At 32.3% G+C, this 24,708-nt stretch overlaps 1 protein-coding gene across 1 annotated transcript; it reads left to right on the top strand.

Moving 5' to 3' along the window:
• Positions 1 to 829: 829 nt before the first annotated feature.
• On the top strand, positions 830 to 24,591 carry LOC132728739 (uncharacterized; the record flags this gene model as incomplete). The annotated part of the gene is given in 2 exon segments (XM_060714410.1): positions 830 to 1,464; positions 24,469 to 24,591. Coding segments are annotated over 2 exon segments (254 nt in total), but the record flags the coding sequence as incomplete, so codon positions are not given.
• Positions 24,592 to 24,708: the final 117 nt, after the last annotated feature.

Here is a 24,708-nt window from a genome sequence, read left to right as displayed (position 1 = left end):
AAAGTAAAAAGATTCGATATTCTTTAAATAATGTACATTTTATATGCGAATAATAACATAATTTGCCGTATTTATCAACACATTTCTACTGAGAGACTAAAGCAATAAGCGCTATTTTTTGCATATTTTGACCTCTTTTCTTTGGTAATTTATGTGGATTGTAAGTGCCCCCTTGAAATGTGTAAATTACTTTATTTTGTTAACTTCACAATGTTTTACTTTAGATCATTTAATTTACAAAATTTTGATGAAAATAAGTATTAATCTGGAGGCATGCTGCTTTAATAAAATTGAAACAACATGGCGGTAGATAACCTGAATCTGTCTCACCTTCAACTTGATAAAAGAAGACAAACCGATAAAGATTATCTTGAAGGAATACTGTCCTACCAGTAAACGAACGTCGAAACGTTTACAACGTCAGTCACGTCACGTATACGTTAAATACATGTCATATACAATGAACTAGTATTTTGTTTATTAAAAAAGTGCGGTTTTTCCCACTTTTACAGTCTCAGTTAAAAGTTTTCCGTTTAAACTTATGTTGATATAATTTTATTTTGCTGACCGTTAAAACATTGACCTTGCAAGGTTCATCTAAGGTAAATTTTCAGATAAAAAGCGGCGACGAAAATGCCAACTTGACATATTAGTCCTTTTAATATATTCCTTTAGATAAGATACGGTTGTAAATTACAGTGTTAAAATACATTGTTTTCATGAGTGTAGTGTTACAAGTCCAATGATAAACTTAGATAAAAGGCTCATTGATAAATACAAAAATAAAAACACGTTAGGTCGAGTTTCTTTTATCGGTAAAACACGCACACGAACTGCTGTTATATACCGCACGGAAATTTCATTACCATCTGTGACCGAATTAGTTGAGTCACGCGCTCTCCGGATTAATGTGTGTTTACATTTGCGTTCGTCGAAGTATAAAAATGAGAATTGCGAATTAAGATCCGCATAATAATATTTTTTCCGGATACAAATAGTATTAGACAATGTTCGCGTGCAGTACTTTATTCGGTTAAATTCCTTGTAAACCGGAATACGGTTGATTATAATGTATATGTAGTGGAAATGTATGCTTTAACTTACAGGCTATATTGTACGATATACTAGTGATTGTGTTTTACTATAATATAGGTTACTGTTTTACAGTTATATAATGTTATATAGGTTTCTGCAAAGTAACAATGTACCGACATAAGTGGTGCTGTTTAAATCAATTGTAGTGGCTTAAACTCAAGTTTGTGGAATACATATAAAAATATCAATTCTTGGATAAACTTGGTTACAAGAAGTGAAAGTAAAAGATTTTTAAATAATGGCCGGTTTAGAAAGAAAACGTTTGAAGGAAGATAAGGAAAGGGCGTTAAATTGGAAACGTTGGGGTCCCTACCTGTCGGAGCGACAGTGGGGCACGGTGAGAGAAGACTACTCGGAAAACGGCGACTGGTAAGTTACTTGTATATATATACATGTAAAGTTCTAAAGCGACCTTGACCTTCCCTGGTTAAGCTTAATAGATTTCCATCTTCATTTAGATCCAGAACTGCAAGTGTTCGTAAATTTATAAATATGAAAACAGATGTTGTTGTATTTAAAACGAACTTCAATATGAAATGCAGTTAAATTTGCTACTTGATATGATTGATAAAACAGTGAGTGCTAAAAGGCGAGTTAAACAGTTTAAAACTCGGTTATGTTTACCTACAGCGTATATTGACATTTCAGTGTCCTAGATTAAAGCCTCTTTCACCATTTGTTTGGTACATAACACAAAAAAATATAGTTCAGTGACAAAAAATATGTTAATTTGTCAATAACTAGTTTAGTGTTGGCATTTCTGCCATGTCCCTGGATCAACTTGCATGTAAGCTGACATTATTAATCATTTAACTAGTGCGGTTATATATGCAGTGGCGGATCTGAAAGCCAACTTTTTGGGGTAGCAGATCGATTTGTTGACAAGTTGAATAGGGAGAAAGTTAATAGAGAGAAGAAAAGGTTTATTATCTAATTAATGTCGACTATCAATTGCATAACCGAATTTTACATTTTAGCCGAACAAAGTGGCTTTTTATAATAAAGACAATCGTCGCTCTTCGTAAATGTAAAATCGGTCGGTCTTGCAGTCTAAGCTTTTACCAGAATTGACAAATTTGGCATAGTAATTAAACTGGAATTTGACGCTATATATTTTACCTCCTATTAATTATTTTCATCTACAACATATTATATAAATGATAACATAAAACATATGGTCCAAAAACAGTGTGTGAAGAAAACACCTTATCTTACCTGTTAAAATGCCTGCAGTTTCTCAACTTCTATTACATTTACATCAATGTTCTGGAATAATGAAAGGTAAAACTATATGTACACCACAGACGAAAATGAAATGATCGTGTAACTTTCATTGGAATATCTGTGTCGTGAGGATCATATAAACTAACTATCATTAGTCAGGCGACATGACATTGAGCCAGTATTACAATTTACTTAGAATCATTGCCACTGAGTTGATCGATTCTTTACTTCAAAGCTGTAAACTTGGAAACAAAGTCTTCATTAATATCCTTTTTCAATAGTCTCAGTTTTAACATTTCTCTGCCAATAAGTACTGTCCGCTCAAAAATTATGATGCAGACTAATGGAAAGATACCATATGCATGTAGATACATTAATCACTAGAGACAAAATATATTGACATATCAAAACTAGGTTCTGAGATAAAGCTAGTTGTTCTGGGTGTGAATCTCGTTTTTGTAGAGGTTAGATATAACCCAGAAACAAAAAAGCACAATATCTCAAATAACGAGTCATACAATAAGTAAGACTATATTTTATAGTAGCGACATCCTCTGTAAATATTATAAAATACATTCTGTTGCAAATATATACATATATATATGTAAGGAATGCATTTCAAATAACTAATTAAGTGTTGGCATATCTGCCATGTCCATGGACCAACTTGAATGTATTATAAAGCTTGTGTTATATAACTCCTTAAACTAATGTGGTAATTAATATACGTAGTAACGAAAATCATGCCCACTGTTGGGTGAAACAAATTAAATGAGCCGCGTCACGACAAAACCAAAATAGTGCGTTTGCGACCAGCATGGATCCAGACCAGCCTGCGCATCCGCGCAGTCTGATCAGGATCCATGCTGTTCGCTATCAGTTTCTCTACTTGTAATAGAGTTGGTAAGCGTACAGCATGGATCCTGATCAGACTGCGCGGATGCGCAGGCTGGTCTGGATCCATGCTGGTCGTAAACGCACTGTGTTGGTTTTGTCGTGACGCGGCTCAAATGTAATATATGTACAGAAAGTGTTCATTCATGTTCGGAGACATAATAAAGAGACGAAATTTCTTACTTCGACTAACTTTATTATATAAATGTCGGCTGTTAAGTGCATGCATCAAACATTATCTTTTTATCTGAGTAAAAACTTTTGTGACGCCTTTGCCAAAGTTATTGAAATAACATTATGTAGGAATGTAAACGAATCCATCATTGCTAGAATTAATTATATGTACTGCAGAACTATTTACTAGGTTGTATCCCGCAGCATATGTACAGATAACTACGGTGTTCCGTTGGGGCCATCGTTTTTGAAAACAGAGCAGTTAAAGTCCCAAAAGCCCTTGAATCTGAGAGTTGGCTTTCACAATGTTAACCTAAGTGAAGCAAATAAGAATTGGTGGCTTTTTTCTGTTATAAAAGACGAATTGATTGACAATATTTAAGCTGTTTCTTTACAGACACCGGAAGATCTGATAATACATGTATAATGTATCACAATCGATATCAGCAAACGATAGTTTTGGTCTTATTTTGCATTTTAAAAAATTAAATATGTTACATTTAGAGATTTGGACTATAAAATGTATCTCAGCAGTTGTATTTTATGATGTAAACATACAGTAAATACCCTTGTAGAATGAAGTTAATCAGTGGTGTCACTAACATAACACCATGATTTATACAATTAACATTTGTTTTTGTTGTGTTGCTGTTGTTTTTTGTTGTTTTTTATACTTATATACGTGTTTTGAGATAAAATGTAACATTGATGAATTATATACGTACCGTTTTAGGGTTAAATATATACATTTGTATTTATATATTTTTATATCTTTGAGCGTGTTTCCTCACAAGTTATAACTCCGATATGTGAATAAATCTGCAATGTTGCAATTTGTAAGTTTATCAGCACATGTAGATTAGAACAGAATTTTCCTTCAAAACAAAACAGGAACATACGTTTTATGTAAAACATCAAATACCTGACAATTTCATTATTTGGTGTAACATCTTTTTAATAAAATACATTTTGTCTTCTTTTTTTCAGTAATAAAACCAAGTTGGTTTACATAATATACTAAATTAGGATGTGATATATGTAGTAGCCTGTTTATTAACTCATTAATGAAAAGTAACGCTATTATTTTATTCACTACATATGTCCAAAAGAAGAAAAGTTCAAACGCATCTTATCCCATATATTAAAAAAGTCCCTCGGGTGCTCACCTTCTTCTATACAAATACACAAATACCATTGACTGGTTGGAGAAAAAGGGTTCTTGCAAAAGTATTAAAATACGAGTATCTACTATTTCTGCCAGACAAAATAATAAATGTTTATCTCTTTGCTTCACCAAAAATTAATCTATGTAAACCACTTAAATCAATATATGTAAACCACTCATATCAATCTATGTAAACCACTCAAATCAATTCATGTAAACCACTTAAATCAAAATCGAATCAATCTATGTAAACCACTCATATCAATCTATGTAAACCACACAAATCAATCTATGTAAACCACTCCTATCAAACTATGTAAACCACTGAAATCAATCTCGAATCAATCTATGTAAACCACTCATATCAATCTATGTAAACCACTCAAATCAATCTATGTAAACCACTTAAATCAAAATCGAATCAATCTATGTAAACCACTCATATCAATCTATGTAAACCACTCAAATCAATCTATGTAAACCACTTAAATCAAAATCGGATCAATCTATGTAAACCACTCATATCAATCTATGTAAACCACCCAAATCAATCTATGTAAACCACTCATATCAATCTATGTAAACCACTCAAATCAATTTATGTAAATCACTTGTCAGTTTGAATCGGGAACATTACCAGCTCTACAGTATTTTGAACGGACATTGAAAAGATCTAGACAGTGCGTTAAGGTTTAATATATTCCGCGAGAATCACATAAACAACTATCATTTGCTAGTCCCCCGAGATGACATTAAGTCTGAATAATAACGGAGTCGATTTGTGTTGCTTCCATTAAAGTAGCTCTGCAAACTGAAGTGCTTTCAAAATGTATTGCAGCAGTTTTTAGCTCGACTATTCAAAGAATAGGGAGGGCTATGATACTCACCCAGACGTTGGCGTCGTGCCGTTTGGCATCTTCAAAACTACTAAAGAGCATGATCAATACTTCACTCATAATAGGAGGTCACTGTCCAAAGCCCATAACTCGAACAGAATTGTGGCCCTTTTTAAAAATTCTACATTATCCATTTTCATATTTACGGTACCACGTAAATAATAAAGACTTACGTTCGTTTACCTTTTTCCTGCAATGTGTGTTCCCATTTCGAGACAGCGTGGTTAACATTTACTCTGAGAAGTGTAATTTATTTGACATCCTAACTTTGTAGAAAGTAAAAGATTACTTAAAAAGTCTTAAATTCAGCTCTTTTCATAACAACATAATATTTAAGGTGTAACTGCTTTTAATACATTATATAAACTAATACACGTATGTTATTTTAAAAAAATCATGTAGAATTCAGTTCACTCACAAGCATTTCTTTATACAATGTGGACGTGTTAGTTTTTATCTTTAAATTTATATACTATGCCAGTAGATTGGCAGATAAAATGTTTCATTGACAAATTGATATACCTTACATGTCAAGGTTATATCCTATCTTTTAACCGTGTTTCTTTAAGTTAATACTGCCAAATAACCAACAACGTGTAAGTTAATAACACATGCATATATAGAAAGTTAAAGAAGCATAAAAATGGTTTGTGTTAAGTAAAGGCACAGCAATGATTACAATGGTCACTGGACGCCTCCCCCTTAGATTGACACTGTCTGCTAAATGAGAAGATTTAAATTGAAACATGTCGCTAAGAGGCAAATATGAAAAACTATGAAAGGTTTTATAAAAACTCCCAGTAAATGAAATGCGTTCTGTTTACAAAAAAAGAAATACCAAAGACAGATCATGCTTGTAGAGGATGGTATAGCATTTGTCATTACCTACTTTTCTCGTAGAATATTTTTGTTTTTTTAGAGATCATTTCGTTACTGACAATATAAATCATAAAAACTAGTGAGTTATTATACGCAGTAGCGGATCAGAACGTCAACAACATTATGTAGGTGAGCTCGCGCGCTCTAGTCAATTGCGGTTAACAGTTTACTTAATAAAATGCATGAATGATACATTTTTATTAGAACTTGTCGACTTTGGCAGAGGTAACGAAATAACATAATGTAGGAATGTAAACGAGTTAGAATCTCCGCAAGAATTCTTATGATTGTTAGAATTAATTATAGGCAGAACTATTTACTAAATGGCATCCCTCTGAAACAACAATAACGACAACAGCGTGTCAATTAACATCATACCTGTTCACTTATAGATCGATCGTGTTACAGGGGCTTCTGACGTTTTTTTTTTCTGTCATGGAAAGTCGCCATGGGAACTTTTTAGCGTCTAGTATTCTTTTCTTATAGTAATCGAGTGTCCATTTAAACCTTAAAGGAGCTCAATAGAGGTACAAAATCCTAAATGCATAAAATTGGAAAACCCTACATAGATCAAGAAAGTAAGAAAATATACTTTGGATTAAATAGAAAAATCAATATGTCCGATTCTAAGTCTGTGAGTTTAGTGTTTAAACGTTTTTCCTTTAATTTGGTATTATGCATTATTATTCTTGAAAAGCAGAGTGAATGGTCAATTACGTTTTTTTTTTTGCTCTTTTAAACTATATGACAGTACTTATCACTTCGTTCTGGTCTAAACGAAGTGATTATCTTCTATATTGTTGGAGTCATTTTAGAGTAAGGATTTTCAGCAATAACATTGTTGATCTTGCGAGATGAAAATTATAACATTATATAAACTATATGTCAGGGTGACATTTTTAAACTGTGCTACCTGGCAAGTTTTAGGTCATATAAGTAAACATATCTGCAACGTGGTAATTTACTTGTGTTTATAATTACATTTGGTAAAAATTATGCTTCGTAATGAAGCAGGAAAATTGATATACGTGAATAATTCAGGCATCACATATGCTTTGTTTGTTCTTCATCTTATAAATAGAAATAAATGGACATTTGAAGTTCTATTGTCACACCAATTATCATGCAATTTGTATACATATACCCATCAAAGGCGATAGCATAGACGCCCCCCTCCCCCCCCCCCCCCTTGTAACTGAGGGGTTGCGTGATCGTAAGAAGCGACTATATAAGTTCGAATTACTGGACTCTGTGCATCTCTTATTTCCAGCAAGTTGGGTGGTTTTGATCCCTGGTGTTGCTTTAAGTTTGTAACACCTGAGGTTAGACAAAACCATCTTTTTTGCTTCGGTGCCCATATGACCTAAATTGCGTTGGTGCGCTATCAAACCAAAACAACAACAAAAACAAACAAGCATAGGCTGGATTATAATGTTATATGGTCGCTGACATGAAATGTTAGAGCTTAGACAATATAACATATGGTACAGAAACATCTTATCTTACATGTAAACATGCCTGCAGTTTCTCAGACTTTATAGCATAAGTGCTACGTAATGTTTTGAGAGATGATCTAATAATTTTGAGAGATGTTGTACTAGTTCTAATAGTCAACGTCTAAAGCTAGAGTGTGTGTGGGGGGTGTTCTGGGTCAGACTCTCATCAGTACGAATCCCTGCAGTATGGGGCACCGGAATTCGCTATACAATAGTACATTTTGTTGGACTTCAATACTAATATCTAAAAAGCTGTTCTTACTGTTGATTGCAAAATCATTACTTTAATACGTTAATAGATATATATTCATTTGTAATAAGTGGTGTTCACAATAATATTAACTCTAGCAATGACGTAAATTCTAAATAAATTTATATATTTTTTAATTCATTCACTTTGTAATTTCAACAACCCGGACACATTTACTTCGTTTAACCTTTGTTACGTTTTAAAGTCTACGAAAGTAAATGTATATTCATATTCAGCTTTCCCCCTTCTGAACAGTGGACGTTCTGATCCGCTACTGCAGTAGTTAAATTATTTAAACTGCCATATATTCCTGGACAGAAGTTAGTATTTACGAATGTAACACCAGTCTCTTCATCATTGCACTCGTTGATATAACAGTTTTCCTGTGAATGGCTTTAAAAAGTCTTCGAATTTTATTCCGCAGATAGAGTGAAATACAATGTAGTATGAATAGATTTTTTTTCTCAGACTCTATATATGTGTACCACTTAAAGATTAGTACGTATATTTGTGTATATATTTCCGGACATTATTGTTAACGGACAGTGAAGTGTCTAGACAGTATGGTAGGGTATAATCTATGTCGTGAGAATCACATAAAATAACAATCACTCATCAGTCCCCTGAGATGACATTAAGCCTGAAACTTAGACAGTTAAATCAGGTGATGTGAAATGGTTTCTCGTTACTAAGTTGATCAATATTCGTCGTTTCCATAAGTATGTCACAAAATGTTGAAATTTGTCATGGAAACGTCTGTGATTTTAGAGTAGATAATGATAAAAAGTACAACAAATATTAAATTGAAGATTTTCATTGCGTTGAAATTTGTATTAAATTGAAGGTTTTTCGGTTCTTTAATTGGATTCAGAGACGCTCATATATTAGGCAAATAACTAAGCTATGAGAAGAGTAAGGTGCGGCTCAAAGCACAGATATGTCACTACAATATAACAGTTAATTTGTTTCTTCCAAAAGAAAGATATTTAAGAAAAAGAAAAATCCAAACATAATTTTATCCTTGTAGAAACTATACACTTTTCTGTCGTTTTTTTTTATTTCCTAAAAAATATTTAGAATATTTTTCAAAAACGTAACTTCAGTGACAAATTTTGGTATGTGATACTTGAAATGAGTCGTTGAGCATTCATCATGCTGTAGATATTTAATATATGTGTAATGTATATGTAATATATATGTCTTTATTAGCTATCTGTCTACTTAACATATACCTACTTTTTGTGTCGTCACAAATATTTGTTATCGTTTTCTGCCAAGGTCATAAATGTAAATATTCGGTGAACAATGTATTTTTATGTGTAGGGAAAGTATACCAAGTCAAATAAGGGAATTATTGAAAAGTTTCTTTCTTGATTGCATGGTTTAGCACACAAAATGGGTTTAGACAAATATTATAAATTTGTGCTGGCATTTTTTTCATGGTTATAGATCAACTTACATGTAACTGACAATACACGTCACTAAAGTAATGCTGCCAATAGGTCTGTTTGCGGATCACAATATATACTTCCATCTTAAGACAAGGCGACGATAGAGCAGATATAGAACGTTTGTTTGCCGTCATATGACGTCATTACGTCGGCCAGTTTACATTCGTATATGAAAACCGTGTTCCCATTTCAAGACTGTGGCACTTCTGCTAACTGACGTCGACCTTTAAACGCACGAATATAAAATATACAAATGTTTTTGTTTTTTTTTACACATTTGGCACGTTATTTGAAAAAAAAAACATAATGTAGGAATGTAAACGAGGCAGAATCAGCAGAATCTCTGCAAAACTTAACGTCATTGCTACAATTAATCACAATTAAAAGCAGAACTATTTGTAATTATAAAAAAAGTCATATCCTTCCGCGATAAAGGAACGACAACAGCTGTTTATTGAATACCTCTTGCTTCATGAATATCATATATTTGAATGGTGACATGTAGATCTATAAATTATTTTCTTACTGTGCAGAACTGTCACTAAGGATGATGGCTTGGACAATGTCTATCTTGTTTTCTTCTGATTTAACATGTATTTATTGACAAGTTTGCCATTTAAGAAATATTACATCGCTTTCATATACATGTAATGATGTATTATGTAAACATCTGTTAAATAAAAATTTAACATAACGTTCAGGTTAAAGCCGTTGTAGAGAGAAGTACACTGACAGGCGAGTTTTATACAATTTACACGTGTCTTTTTAATTTATATACTATACTACAGTAGATTGCCAGATAAAAAGTAACATTGACAAATTGTATACCTGACATGTCAAGGTTATATTCTATCTTTTAACTGTGTGTCTTTAAGTTTACCAGGTTATATATAAGAAGACCTTTTATGACCTCCATCTAAGCTCGTTTCCATTTTCAGAGTCCTAAAAGAAATTAATTTTTATTGTACCCTAAACAAAATGTAAAAAAAAGAAAAAGTGAAATAAAGACGTTCTTATACATTGTACATATTATTTCAGATATTCAATTAAGCAAAACAAAAATGACACTACGTTGGTATTTTTAACCGAGATTCGCTGTGCACAATTGAATTAATAAAGGCGTTCTCTCGACTGTTTTGATATTTTCATTTTCTATACATACATATGTTTATGTATTATATATATAGAGGAAAAAAGAAGAAAAACCAGAGAATCCCCTACGATTGTTTTTCCCATCTGGATTATTTTATTATAGTAAGCTCTCATTTAATATACTAACGACTAATGTTATTATGTAATAAATATAAATAAAAACGTAACACATACGAATTTATTTATGTATCTCTATAATTAACATACATTTTTAGTGTCACTGCTTGTATGCATATTTTTTCCTGTTCCCAAGGTCATAAAACACTATTATAATATCCACTATTGAAAGCAGTGTGTATTTTAATTCAAATATCACAGTTCTCATAAATGTTTTTTTGTGTCAACAAAAACACCAAAAGAAAAAAAACGATGAATTGCAACCATAGATAACAACAGTAGGAAAGAAACTTTGAATGGATCTTGACTGATTCTCTGGCGGTAGCGAGTAAAACAACAGAACAACACATTAAAAACGCCTAAGAAACATGCAAGCGAACTGAAAGCTCAAAAAAGAGCGATCGAAGAAACAATAATCTAATAGATAACTTACGGACGAATAAACAAGTTAAGCTTGATTTTTTTGTGAATATACTTAGCTATGTCTTTATATTGTTTGTCCGTCTGATATTATATAAATAACCCATGTGTTATTTATTTTATTACCCCGAACAAAAATACTGTGATGATCTGAAATTGTCAACTAAATCTAACGGTAACAAAAATAAACCAAGAGTAACAATAACTAAACTGTCCTTACCTTTTAAGTTTTAAGCGTACTTTAGGCCTACTTGAGAAGTTTTCTTTTTCTTTTGTTCTTTAAGCAAGTGATGATATCTACAAATCATAAACATACAATAAGCTAGGTTTTATTTAGAAAACAAAACACTAACCCATTTACACGGTTATGATCTTTGAAATGTGATCCGCTTCTGTTTCCAGAATATTCTTAGCATGGTTTTTGACAAAATAACGATGATATCCTATGTCTGTCCACCATATCTGTAACGTTTCACTGATTAAAATTGTTAAATAATCCTTTGTTGCATGCTTAAATTCAAGTTTGACACATAATTATTTACATTGCATTTACTTCCGTTAATCAAAGCGCTGAAAGCACTGATGTATTCGCTGCGCATTATAAATACATATGTGTCTTACTAAAAACGTTGCAATTGTAACGAATAAAGGAATATGGGCCACTGAATTACAGATTATCAATCTGATAGAGACATTACAGTGTATGTAACACTGGTTGTTGAATATTACATTGAAAGAGGGAAAGAAATAAGAATAAACTAAATGAGAACAACTTTATTACATAATCTAAGTGGTACAATAAAATATACATCCAAAATATGAATGCATGCAGTACATTCATGACTAGATCCTTAACATGATGAGAGAATTATGTTATAATGAATATATATACAGTAACAATACCTAGAATACTATATTGCTACATAAGCTTCAAATGTAATGACAGACAGATTACCTAGCTAAAGCATTTCAGTTTTGATGAAAAGTGAAACTTGGAACATGTTAATTTCATGAAATTTAAGAAGAAAATATAGGTATTTTTGTAAAATACTTTAATTTTAAAAATTTCTGAGATTAAAAAAATACAAAAAAGTACTTTTAATAGTTTGAGTATTATATTTTTAATTAGCCTGTAACAGTCAAAAATAAATTTTAAAAGTCTGTTATTTACTTTTTTGCAAAGAAACATTACAAATGGAATGGGAGTACTAGTATGAGGAAATGGCTTTAATAATGCAAAACAAGCAAAATGGGACAATAAGAGAAAAGGATGGTTGTAATATCTAATCTTTTTTACCTACTGTGACCTTATCATGCAAAAGACCTAATTAATTTTAAGCGTTCTTGCACACAGTAAGTGAGAATTTTTGACGTTTTCAAACTGAGTAGTTTAATATGACATTATTGAAATATGGATGACGGACAGACCAGGAATCTTTGACTGTCTGTAATAGCTGAGCTTTTGCTAATGTGAGCTAAAAAAATGAGAATACTGATGTCAAGGATGATTCAATAATATCCATATTTAAGAAAACACAGCTTTAAAACCAATTGCAATATTGATAAACAAGAGGGCCATGGTGGCCCTAGTTGCTCACCTGTATAAAGGCCCCCGTAGCGGGGCCAGTTTAAACCCGAGGGCTTTTATTTGAACAAACTTGGTAGACACCCATTAGAAGATGTTTCATGCTAAACATCTAAGCTCTAGCTGGTCAAGTTTTTTTTTACACATTTAGTTAAAAACAATGACACACCTGGGGCAGGGCCAGTTTGGACCCAAGGGCTTTTATTTGAACAATCTTTGTAGACACTTACTAGAAAATGTTTCATGCTTAATATCTGAACTCTAGCTATTCAGATTTTTTGAAGAAGATTTTTAAGTTTTTGCTATACACATATAAGGAAAATCAATGACCCCCGGGATGGGGACAATTTTGACCCAAGGGCTTTTATTTGAACAAACTTTGTAGACACTTACTAGAAGATGTTCCATGCTTAATATCTAAACTCTAGCTATTTGGTTTTTTTCAAAGAAGATTTTTTAAGGTTTTTGCTTTACACATTATAAGGAAAATCAATGACCCGCGGGGCCAATTTTGACCCCAGGGCTCTTATTTGAACAAACTTGGTAAACATCTATTAGGACATGTTTTATGCTAAATATCTTAGCTCTAGCTCTTTTGGTTCTTTAAAAGAAGATTTTTTAAGTTTTTACTATATGCATATAGGGAAAATCAATGACCCCCTGGGGCGGGGCCAATTTTGACCCCAGGGCTTTTATTTGAACAAACTTGGTAGACACCCATTGGTAGATGTTTCATGCTAAATTTCTTAGCTCTAGTTCTTTGGGTTCTTTAAAAGAAGAATTTTCAAGTTTTTACTATATGCATATAAAGAAAATCAATGACCCCCTGGGGTGGGGCCAATTTTGACCCCAGGGCTTTTATTTGAACAAAATTGGTAGACACTAACGAGAAGATGTCTCATGCCAAATATCTTAGCTCTAGCTCTTTGGTTTTTTTAGAAGAAGATATTTTAAGTTTTTTTTTCTTTTGGTTGCCATGGCAACCAGTGTTCTGCATGGAATTAAATTCTTTGAACAATTTTCAAAGGTGACCACCAAAGGAACATTTCTGTGAGGTATGGATGAAATTGGCTTAGTGGTTTATGAGGAGATGTCATTTAAAGTAAAAGTTTTTGATCGGACGGACAACAAGCGATCACAAAAGCTCACCCTGTCACTTTCTGACAGGTGAGCTAACAAGAGCTGTCGGTAGGACAGCACGCTCGACTATTCTAAGTGCTTGATAGCAAAAGAGCCTTGATAATGTTAAATCTTTTAAGTTCACAAAAGGGCTAATTTTTTTTATAAATTCATGTTATAGGCCTTAGAGAGAGTCTAATTATAACAGTATTGGCTTGACTATTCGGAAGGAAATGTCACAAGGGTGTTTTATTGAGTATAATAATATTTAAATTACCTATGAATACATAAATTTGACAGAAAAGGTACAAAGGCTTGTTATTAAGATGTTTTATCAAGTTAATCACTGCTTTATTATCATGAATGCATAAAATTGTCCTAAAAAAAGGCACAAACCCTTCAGTAGTTGTTGATATAACAGCTTACAAGCAAAACTTTACCATGAATTTCTAAGTTGAAAAAAGGGGAAAAAAATCCGCCTAAATGCAAGATAGAATTATGAATCTTGTCAGTGACCTACAATTATGACCCTAAATCATATGTGAAGTTTTAAATAAATTTCTTTAATAGTTATTGAGATATGTAAAAACTTGCATGTAAACATTAAACAAGAGACTAAGTAGAAAAGGGGATATGAATCAGCCTTTAATGCAAGATAGAGTTATGGAACTTGGTCAGTGACATACAATTATGACCTTCCAATTATGACCCTAAGTGCATGTGTAAAGTTTCAAGTAAATATCTTTGAAAACCTTTAACCAAATTTCTAAGTTTCAAAGGGGCAAATAATTCTGCAAATATTGCAGGCAGAGTTATGCAATTTTGCAAACTGATGTACATTGTTACTATAAAAAAAGTATTTTAAATTTCAATTGAATATCTCAAGCAATAATTGAGATATTTGACTTTACAAAAAAACTTTAACCAAAATTCTAAATTCCAAAGGGGCATAATTCTGTCAATATTGTAGGCAGAGTTATCCAACTTGTCAATCTGATGTACCTTGTTAGTATCAATAAGTATTGTAAGTTTCAATTAAATATCTCCAGCAATAATTGAGATATTTGACTTTACAAAAAACTTTAACCAACGCAGACGCCGACGCGGACGCTGACGCCGGGGCAACTACAATAGCTCTCATATTCTTCGAATAGTCGAGCTAAAAAGTAAACAATGTATATTATCTATGCCCCTCGTTAAAACATGATAGAAATATCCCCAGAACCTTTTTATTCACAATAATAATACATGTAATTATAACAGCATTAATAAGTACATCGCCTTATCTAATAGTCTGAATCTTACCCAATTTAATGTTGCATGACAAACATTCAGTTACTTCATACATAATCAGTGTTCTTTTCTAATTAAAAGCATATATACAGAACTTGCTAACATGAAAAAACAAATTTGGTCACGATAAGTTTATCTCATGTATAAAATTGCAACTTGCTTGCAATTTAAGTAATTTTATTTTAAGATTCTTATGCTAGAAAGTATGGTGATTGCTCAATTTTAAGTCATTTGTTAAAAACATTTTCATAAATCGGAAACACACTCTATAAATGGCTTGGTACTTCATATCAATTGTGAAATTTCTTTTATTAAGAATATTACTTACTGATAAATGTTCACAAAATTGCAAAATACAATGTAAATCATAAAACAATGCTACATAATTAAGGTATTATCAAATTATATAATGATTAAGACATTATGGATTGAAATGATAGAAAAACAAGCAAATGTAAAATGAACATAAAAATTATATACATGTAACACTATTGACCATAAGAAACAGTTAAGTCAAACAAATGTAATAGTTATTATGCATTTAAATTTGGGGTGTAGTGTCATGTTTCTTCGGAAATTGAAGTCAAAATAGTTCTCAGAAATCAAATATTTCTCTGACAAAGATAGAAATGTTATGAGCATGTAAAGCTCCCACAAACTTTCTTATATAACTCTAGTGCAATCACTGTTTTGTTTTTACTTTGACTAGAATTAAAAATGATACCTTTGTTTACAGTTTGTGTCCACAATGATAATAGCATATAAATAAATATTATCTTGTCACTTGTGCCTGGTTATATAAAAAAAGACAATTTCTAATAAAGGAATGTACAAGTTTGTTTTGTGTATGTTAAGAACAACTTAAGCATGTACATAAAAAGTACTGGGAACATGGTATTTTAAAGGTATTAAAAGTAGATTTCAACAATAATAAATAAATGATTTCAAAATTTAAAAAAAAAAAAAAAAAAAAGGGTCAAAGACAGAAAAGGTCGGGTTGCATTTCTATACCAAATATCATGATGCTGTAATGTTTTTGAAAAATATTTACCACTGACCATTAATGTGGAAAATTTAAATAAGACAGTTAACAGGAAGTGGAAGAATGAAAGACTTGAAATCGAATCCCACAGTATAAGACCATGTGTCAATGCTGTTTGTCAAAATATCAAGAGCCTGTGATAAGTAGTTGCTAAAAAATCTGTCACAAAAATTTCCTACCATTGACCATTAATGTTGAAAATTTAACGGTAAATGGGGCTTGGTGAGCGACAGACCTGAAAATCAAATCCGACGGTATGGGACCACGTAAATACTGTATATACCAAATATCAAGAGGCTGAGATAAAGTTGGTATGGAAGACAAAACTATGAAACTAAGAACGTTTGTTTACATAAATTCCATGAATAAGTTCAATGTGGGGGGGGGGGGGGGGGGGGGGTAATTCTGGAAATAGTCATGCTTGTCACACAACATATGTGTAATGATAAGAAATATAAACAAGAGGGCCATGATGGCCCAAAGTCGCTCACCTGTATATAGGCCCCGGAGCGGGGCAGTTTAAACCCCAGGGCTTTTATTTGAACAATCTTGGTTGACACCCATTAGAAGATGTTTCATGCTAAAACATCTAAGGTCTAGCTAGTTGGGTTTTTTAAAAGAAGATTTTTTCAAGTTTTTTTTCTTTACACATATAGTTAAAAACAATGACACACCTGGGGCAGGACCAGTTTTGATCCCACGGCTTTTATTTGAACAATCTTTGTAGACACTTTCTAGACAATGTTTCATGCTTAATATCAGAACTCTAGCTATTCAGGTTTTTTCGAAGAAAATTTTTAAGTATTTGCTATACACATATAAGGAAAATGAATGACCCCCGGGGCGGGGCAATTTTGACCCCAGGGCTTTTATTTGAACAAACTTGGAAGACACTCGCTAGAAGATGTTTTCATGCTTAGTATCTAAACTCTAGCTATTTGATTTTTTCATCAAAAAAGATCTTTTAAGTTTTTGTTATATGCATATAAGGAAAATGAATGACCCCCAGGGCGGGCCAATTTTGACCCCCTGGGCTCTTATTTGAACGAACTTGGTAGACATCCATTAGAACATATGTCATGCTAAATATCTTAGCTCTAGCTCTTTACATTCTTTAAAAGAATTTTTTTTAAGTTTTTACTATGTGCATATAGGGAAAATCAATGACCCCCTGGGGCGGGGCCAATTTTGACCACAGGGCTTTTATTTGAACAAACTTGGTAGACAACCATTAGAAGATGTTTCATGCTAAATATCTTAGCTCTAGCTCTTTGGGTTCTTTAAAAGAAGATTTTTTTAAGTTTTCACTATATACATATAGGGAAAATCAATGACCCCCCAGGGCGGGGCCGATTTTAATTCTAGGAACAAAATTAGAACAAGTTTGGTTTTGGACCTATAGGTGATACCATAGACCAAATATCAAAGCTCTAGGCCATTTACTTTCAGACCAGAAGATTTTTCAAGTTTTCACTATATGTATGTAATGAGAATCAATGACCCCCCGGCCATTATTTGAACAATCTTGATAGAGGTCTACTACAAAATGTTTCATGCCAAATATCTAATCTGTAGCCTTTGCCAAATCAGAGAAGAAGATTTTTTTAGATTTTACTATATACATATAAGGAAAAACCTATGACCCCCCAGGGCGGGGCCAATTTTGACACTAGCGACAAAATTTGAACAACTTTGGTAGAGGACCCATAATGATACCATATACCAAAAATCAAAGCTCTGGCCCATGTACTTTCAGACAAGAAGATTTTTTAATTTTGTGTTTTTTGAAATCCTTTTCTGGCCCTATGACCTACATATGCAACAGACCGGAACCATTTGAATAACTTTGAAAGGGGCCCACCCAAGGATCATTTCTGTAAAGTTTGGTTGATGTGCAGTCATTGGTTTCAGAGGAGATGTTGTTTATGTTAAAAGTTGACGACGCACAAGGACGGACACAGGGCCATCACAATAGCTCACCCTGAGCATTGCTCAGGTGAGCTAAAAAGTAAATTAAATTACTTATAATATTTCTTAAAAAAAAGTTCAAAGGGATATTAACCTGGAAATATTGCTTTAAGAGTAAATTATGAACCTAGTCACATAAGATATAATTGATGATAAGGAATATGTATTTGAAGTAAGAGGTAGATGCCTTTGAAAACTAAAAAAGTCATAGTAAAAAAATAATATTTTTCAAGTAAAAAAAAATATCTGTGTGGAAAAGTGTGTATGGTACGTTTTAACATAAATAACTATTGCTTCTTATGTAAGTAGAAAATGCTTAGTCTTTTTTTGTCAATGTTCCTCTTGGAATTGAATATGGTGGTATTTTGGCTACTATTACCCAGGATGCATCAAATCTTGGAAAATCCCGAAACACATGATAACTTGCACTAGAACAACTCCAATAATACTGAATTTAACTGTATGACGTCTAAGTTACTTCTCCATCTATATTAAGCTCCATGACATGTCCAATCAATCAGTAAATCAATAAGTTGATTGATCATTAGAAATCAAAGAATGAATCATCGAGTCAATGAAATCGAGGAAATCAACACTCTGAAATTAAACAAATTACATCAACATAAAAATAGAGTTAAATCAATTTCCTTTGTCTGAAATGCATAATTATCATTTAAATAAAACCTCCAAATTTATGGTCAATTACAATAAACCCATTCACACTTTCTATATGATCTACGTAAATAACCGAGGTATATCAAGTGAAAAAATACAAGTTGCTTCCCTTATCTTCAAGTAAAATTGATATCTCTTATGCTTAAACAAAACCACTAGTTTGTTCTGATTAAATGTCCGCTTTTAAAATGAATTACACCAATAGCAAACGTTGGATCTTAGCTTCATCACAGTATATTCTTCAACACATCTTTTGACTCCACAAAGTATTCAAATGAACAGTTAACCCTACCACATGTCAGACCATTTTACATACAATTTATACAGTGAGAAAACAACCAGTTATCTTTATTCCTAAAACTACTGATAAGAAAAGCCTCTCGTCTGCTAGTTCTGAAAGTGTTTATCGGTGTATTAAATATTTACAACACATTGAACAGCTTACTTAACCTGTAGGTATATTAACTTATAATATAGCTATATGCTTTCTATTGGCCGCCACAATCATAAGTTCATTTAATGAAGTTATTATAAAATACATCATAATCATAAATAAATTCTAAACTCACCAGTTCGTGGAATTGAATGTACCAATAAAAGCATTATCTTCTTCAAACACGCATACTGTCAAACTCTCTCTCTCTCTCTGCTGTAACTTCTGCAAAATATAAAAATTGCAATGTGCAAAGTGATATGAATAAATTGTGAGATTAAGTAAACAGAGAGCTAGATTAACGGATTTTTCTGAAAACAATTCTCAAAGGTTCCAAATCACGAAACTGATGACATTTCGAATCAGACCACACTCGTTACTTAATTAAAAAATCATCTATGACATACACTCTATAAAACACTAATTTAAACCAAATGCAACTCAAAATAATACTGACCAAACTATCAATAATCCATATTTCCAATAAATTAAGAACACTTTGAACTTTTTACAAACAAAGCCGCTTAAACATAGACAAAACTAGTGATATTGCGGGAAAACAAGGGAAACAACTCAAACAACAAAAAAAAATTTATATCAAGACACCTGAATTATCAACACTGTTACGCATCATGAAATCCAAATAAGAATTCCAAAACAGAATAAAATTAAGTTCAAATAATATTGGTAAGTTTTTGGGGAGGCTATGCCGACCCAATGTTAATAACTGTTCGTCAAATCTTACTGCCGCGGTAATCAGGTCAAAAAATAGTACCTTGATCTTTTCTAAGCTGACTCATCAGTCATCACAGACATTTACAATATTGAAAATATTTTCATTCTTTAATTTCATATCTGCAATTTGTAAAGATAATAATTCTCTGAAAAATTCTTGATTTTTGTTTAAATCACTACTCCGTGACGTCATACTGCCGCGGTAATCAGGTTTGGCATACGTACGTACGTCTGTAATAAAAGTTCTGGAATGAAAACCCTTCAAAATAATAACTTTATCAATATTTTTTAAACAAAAAGCATAAATGAAAATTTGTAAGTAAATGCTTTAATTTAGTGGCAAATATTCTTTATTATTCTTGATAACAATTTTCCAATTACTACGCAGCAACCAACTGTTTATGACGGGTCATTAACTAGAACGTTCCAACACCGTATTCTCCATTGTATACACCGGTCTTACTGACGATATTTGAGACCGGTGTATATACAATGCCGTATTCTCAATATCATGCATGTTCTTTTGTTGTTATAAACCATTAAAAGTCCTTAATATTTTTTAAAGACAAATAATTGTAAACTGTCGCTTACATCAGAGACATGGATCATGCTTGCGTGATAACTAAGGAAAACTAACTTATTAGTACACCCCAGGAGGCTGTACGCGGAAAACGGTCATAAACCGCTATATCATAGCTGTTAGTAAATATTTTGCATACATTTAACTAAAAATTCACTGAATGGTGATGAGCATATAGTTTGAAACATTATATTCTTGAACCATTATCGCCGAAAAAAAACTATTTAACTACAAAACCCCTATAAGGACCTTCCGACAAAATTCCAGCACAATATTACATTTTACATTAGCAAAATAAAAAAAGCAATACTTATATTTTCATCTTACATAATTCATTAATCAAACTTTTAACATAAAAAGTATATTTGGCAATTGACAGATCCCTACTCTGATCTTTTATTTGTATAGGAATAAATTTAAACATGTGCTCTTTTGTTTAGGAATATTTTGTAGTGAAAGTCTTATATATTCACTGATCTCATAATTAGAATTAGACAGGTCAGGGATTTATACAACCAGTTGTTTACTTAACTATGCTCATTTTAATCCCAATAGAAACATTCAAATATTTGGGGTAAAAACATGACCAAAGTACCTAGTAGTCGTTTACCCGGTGGTGATCCCATTAAACTGATTATAGATTCGAATTGATTAGAAAACACAAATAGAAACATGTGTTTCCGTACAACAAAAAATCGGAAGTAAAGTGAACAGTTTAATTGACAGAAATATGTGGTCAAATATGTTTTAACAAAGAAAATAATTATTTCAGAGAAAGACGCAAAAGATCAGTATGACCCCATATTGTGTAATTAGAAAGTTTATTCAATTCTAGGGCATACATCATAATTTGATAGTCCATGTGTAATAAAATTCAAATTTTCAATACAGATTATGAGATACATAAAAATATTAAAGAATAAGAAGCATTAATTAAAAAAAAAAAAAAAAAAAAAAAAAAAAAACCGCATACATATACAAATTATTACAGTCGAGGATCGGGAAGTCATTAACATATCTTACGAAACTTTAATTTGAAAACGATATTTGCGCGCGCTGAAGTGATTAATGTTTATTTGAAAAATAAAAAAAAACAAAACTTTTATGTTTGTGTTCTAAAAATAATCGGCGGCATAAGAGGAATTTCTTATTCATTTTACAACACTTGAAAAATTACTACAGAAAATGTGTTGTTGTTTTTTTTTGTTTTTGTTTTCAACAAAAGTGAGTGTATTTTAAGTTTATTTATACTCGGCGCCGGAATAACCATATGTCCGAGATTATAGCATCTGGGACGTCTTTTTCAAGCAGATTCTTCCTGGAAAGCCCATTCTTCGGTGGTAAAGGAGACGACAATACCGTCAAGGCATCAACTTTCTGACTGACGACAAAAAAAACGGCATCTATTAGCGCCAAACCTCCAGAGTAAGTCACGACAGGTCAACCAATCACCTCTGGTACTTATGATGACTTGACTATGTCCTTCCGTGTGCCTTCTCCGCGACGTGCACGCCTCTGGAGGAAATTGGAGAAGTTTCAACAAAAACTTCCAAAACACGCCATTTATAACATCATTCATAGCACTGACGGCTTCGATGTTCTCATCTATTTGCGGGAAATGGTCGACAGGGAAAACCCTACGTAATAACCGCACACCCTGTTAACAACAGATTTTCCGCAGTATATATTTCAAGCTAGTGAGGTTTAAAAAATACACAAGCTATCGATTAACTACCATTAGTTGGTTGAGTATTGGCGGTAAAAAAAGAAGATATAACTTCCTGATCAATTTTCACTTAGGTTGATTCAGTTTTGAATAAGCTTTGCAGATATGTATTTTTTCAAGAAATATTTAGCTTTAATATTATCCGACGCCGTCAGTAATGAAATGGGAAATAATTTTCTGAAACGTGATTTTATTTGAGATTTGCTTCTGGAGAAGACAACCTTCTGTCCGTAGAGCAAGAATATTAATACTCATCACAAGACAGTATCTTATTGATCTCAATTATGGTACATCTAAACGTGTATAATTTTTATGTTCAATAAAAATGTTGCATCACTTGCAGTTGTTATTATCATTCAATAATATTAAAATGACATAAAGTATTTATGATGAACAGTCCTAGAATATTTTGACAAAGGAACTTGAAATTCTATCAAATAATCAATATTAATTATAATATCCAAATATACCCCCTATATACTATAAAAAAAAACAGTATATAGGGGGTATATTTGGATATTATAATTAATATTGGTTATTTGATAGAATTTCAAGTTCCTGTGTTTGTGTTTTTTTATAGTATATAGGGGGTATATTTGGATATTATAATTAATATTGGTTATTTGATAGAATTTCAAGTTCCTGTGTTTGTGTTTTTTTATAGTATATAGGGGGTATATTTGGATATTATAATTAATATTGGTTATTTGATAGAATTTCAAGTTCCTGTGATTTTGATAAGGAACCGTCAGTTGTAAAATGTTATTGTTATCTGATAATGAACAGTCGTCATACTTGCTGTATATGTCATTTATTATTGACAGTTTTAGGTTTTTCAAAATTTTGTATGATTAACAGTCCGAATGTAGACCTCAATGAAATGTTCTGGAATATTAACAAAATGAATAGTCAACCACATTAACCATATATATGAATGTTTGAACACAACAGTAAGGATAAATAGCGCAATGTGCATATCTTTTTATTTTGGTAGCATATTTTAAGCAAAAAGAAAAGACACTATAAGTCTGAAACATTCTCTCATAGCCTCCCCATCAGTACATTCAGTGCTTTGATCTGTACCTGTTTTTAGAAAAATGATGAGATCAGCTTTCACGTCGAAAACTTTGTTTTGGTACGAACTACTTCCTTACGCAAAGTTAACGCGAATGAATACTAATGATATTTTTTACTGATTATATCCTGAAAACATGCAAATAATATACGATAGAAATAACACAATCAAAAAATGAACTACTGACAATTCAAAATCTTATCACTTGTGTGTGACAAGAAAATCTGTGTAGAAACTACTTTGCGTTGTTCGGTACCCATTCTTCTATTGCAATCCCGCAAATTGTGATAGAACTGTATTCACTGCTAACGCAGCGAATACAAAAACGGATGTTCACTTTTTGACTATTCAACAAAAAGATATTTTATACGCGAAAAGCACACCAGGGTGCAAACAACTAAATTTATGAGTGTCATTGTTACTCCAGAGAAGAAATTGATGTCCTATCGGGGTTTAACGTCGAAAAATAAGAATGAATCGAGAAAAAAATGGCGGCCATTTTATTTCATTTTATTTAGAAAATAGACCACGTGACCAGATTTTATACTGTTAAAAAATACTGTTACCTATGTAACACAGTACAAAATTCTTAGTCACGTGGTACACTTGCATTAACAGTAAAAATAACACCCAGAGGCCTATGGGAAATTAGCATTACGAAAAATGTGAGGGGTAATAAATACAAATAACATGATGAGCTTTAAAATTTTGTGCTTTTTGTTGTAGAATAACATGTACATTAAAGGGACTCCGCTGGCTTTAAGCAGGATGGAACTGGAACTATTTTTTTACTGGGCATATTTCTTTATCACATTTTGCGGATCGTTCCGTTAAAAGTGGCTACAGTACTTATTATATAGTTGGATAACTGACCAGATCATTTCATATTCTCCTTGAGTTACTCATAATTTTCGCTCTCTTTGTTAATTGGTACACAAAGAATAAGAGATTTATATTTAATCTTTGTTAGGCTCTTCGACATCAGTAAGTGCCCTTAATATCCTTTGCCTTAATTTGTTTTCAGTTGGAGTCACTTCACGCACGATATGGCGCGGTCACGTGCATACAGGTGGGGTGAAGACGGACTTATGGGCATCACGGATAGACAGTGTCGTTTATGTATGGCACTAGCGCTCTGGAACACAAAGATCCAATACTTAAAGAGAGGCTGTATGGACTTAATGGACATCAGGTATTTTTTATCTACATAATGGGTTTAACCCTTGAACTTTTAATTTTAAAATGTGTTGCCTTTTGATACCTA

The sequence above is a fragment of the Ruditapes philippinarum genome, unplaced genomic scaffold (genome assembly GCF_026571515.1).
Source record: "Ruditapes philippinarum isolate M1 unplaced genomic scaffold, ASM2657151v2 ctg8721_1_1_1_1, whole genome shotgun sequence".
In the NCBI taxonomy this organism is placed as follows: domain Eukaryota; kingdom Metazoa; phylum Mollusca; class Bivalvia; order Venerida; family Veneridae; genus Ruditapes; species Ruditapes philippinarum.
This window is presented reverse-complemented; position numbering and strand designations above follow the sequence as displayed.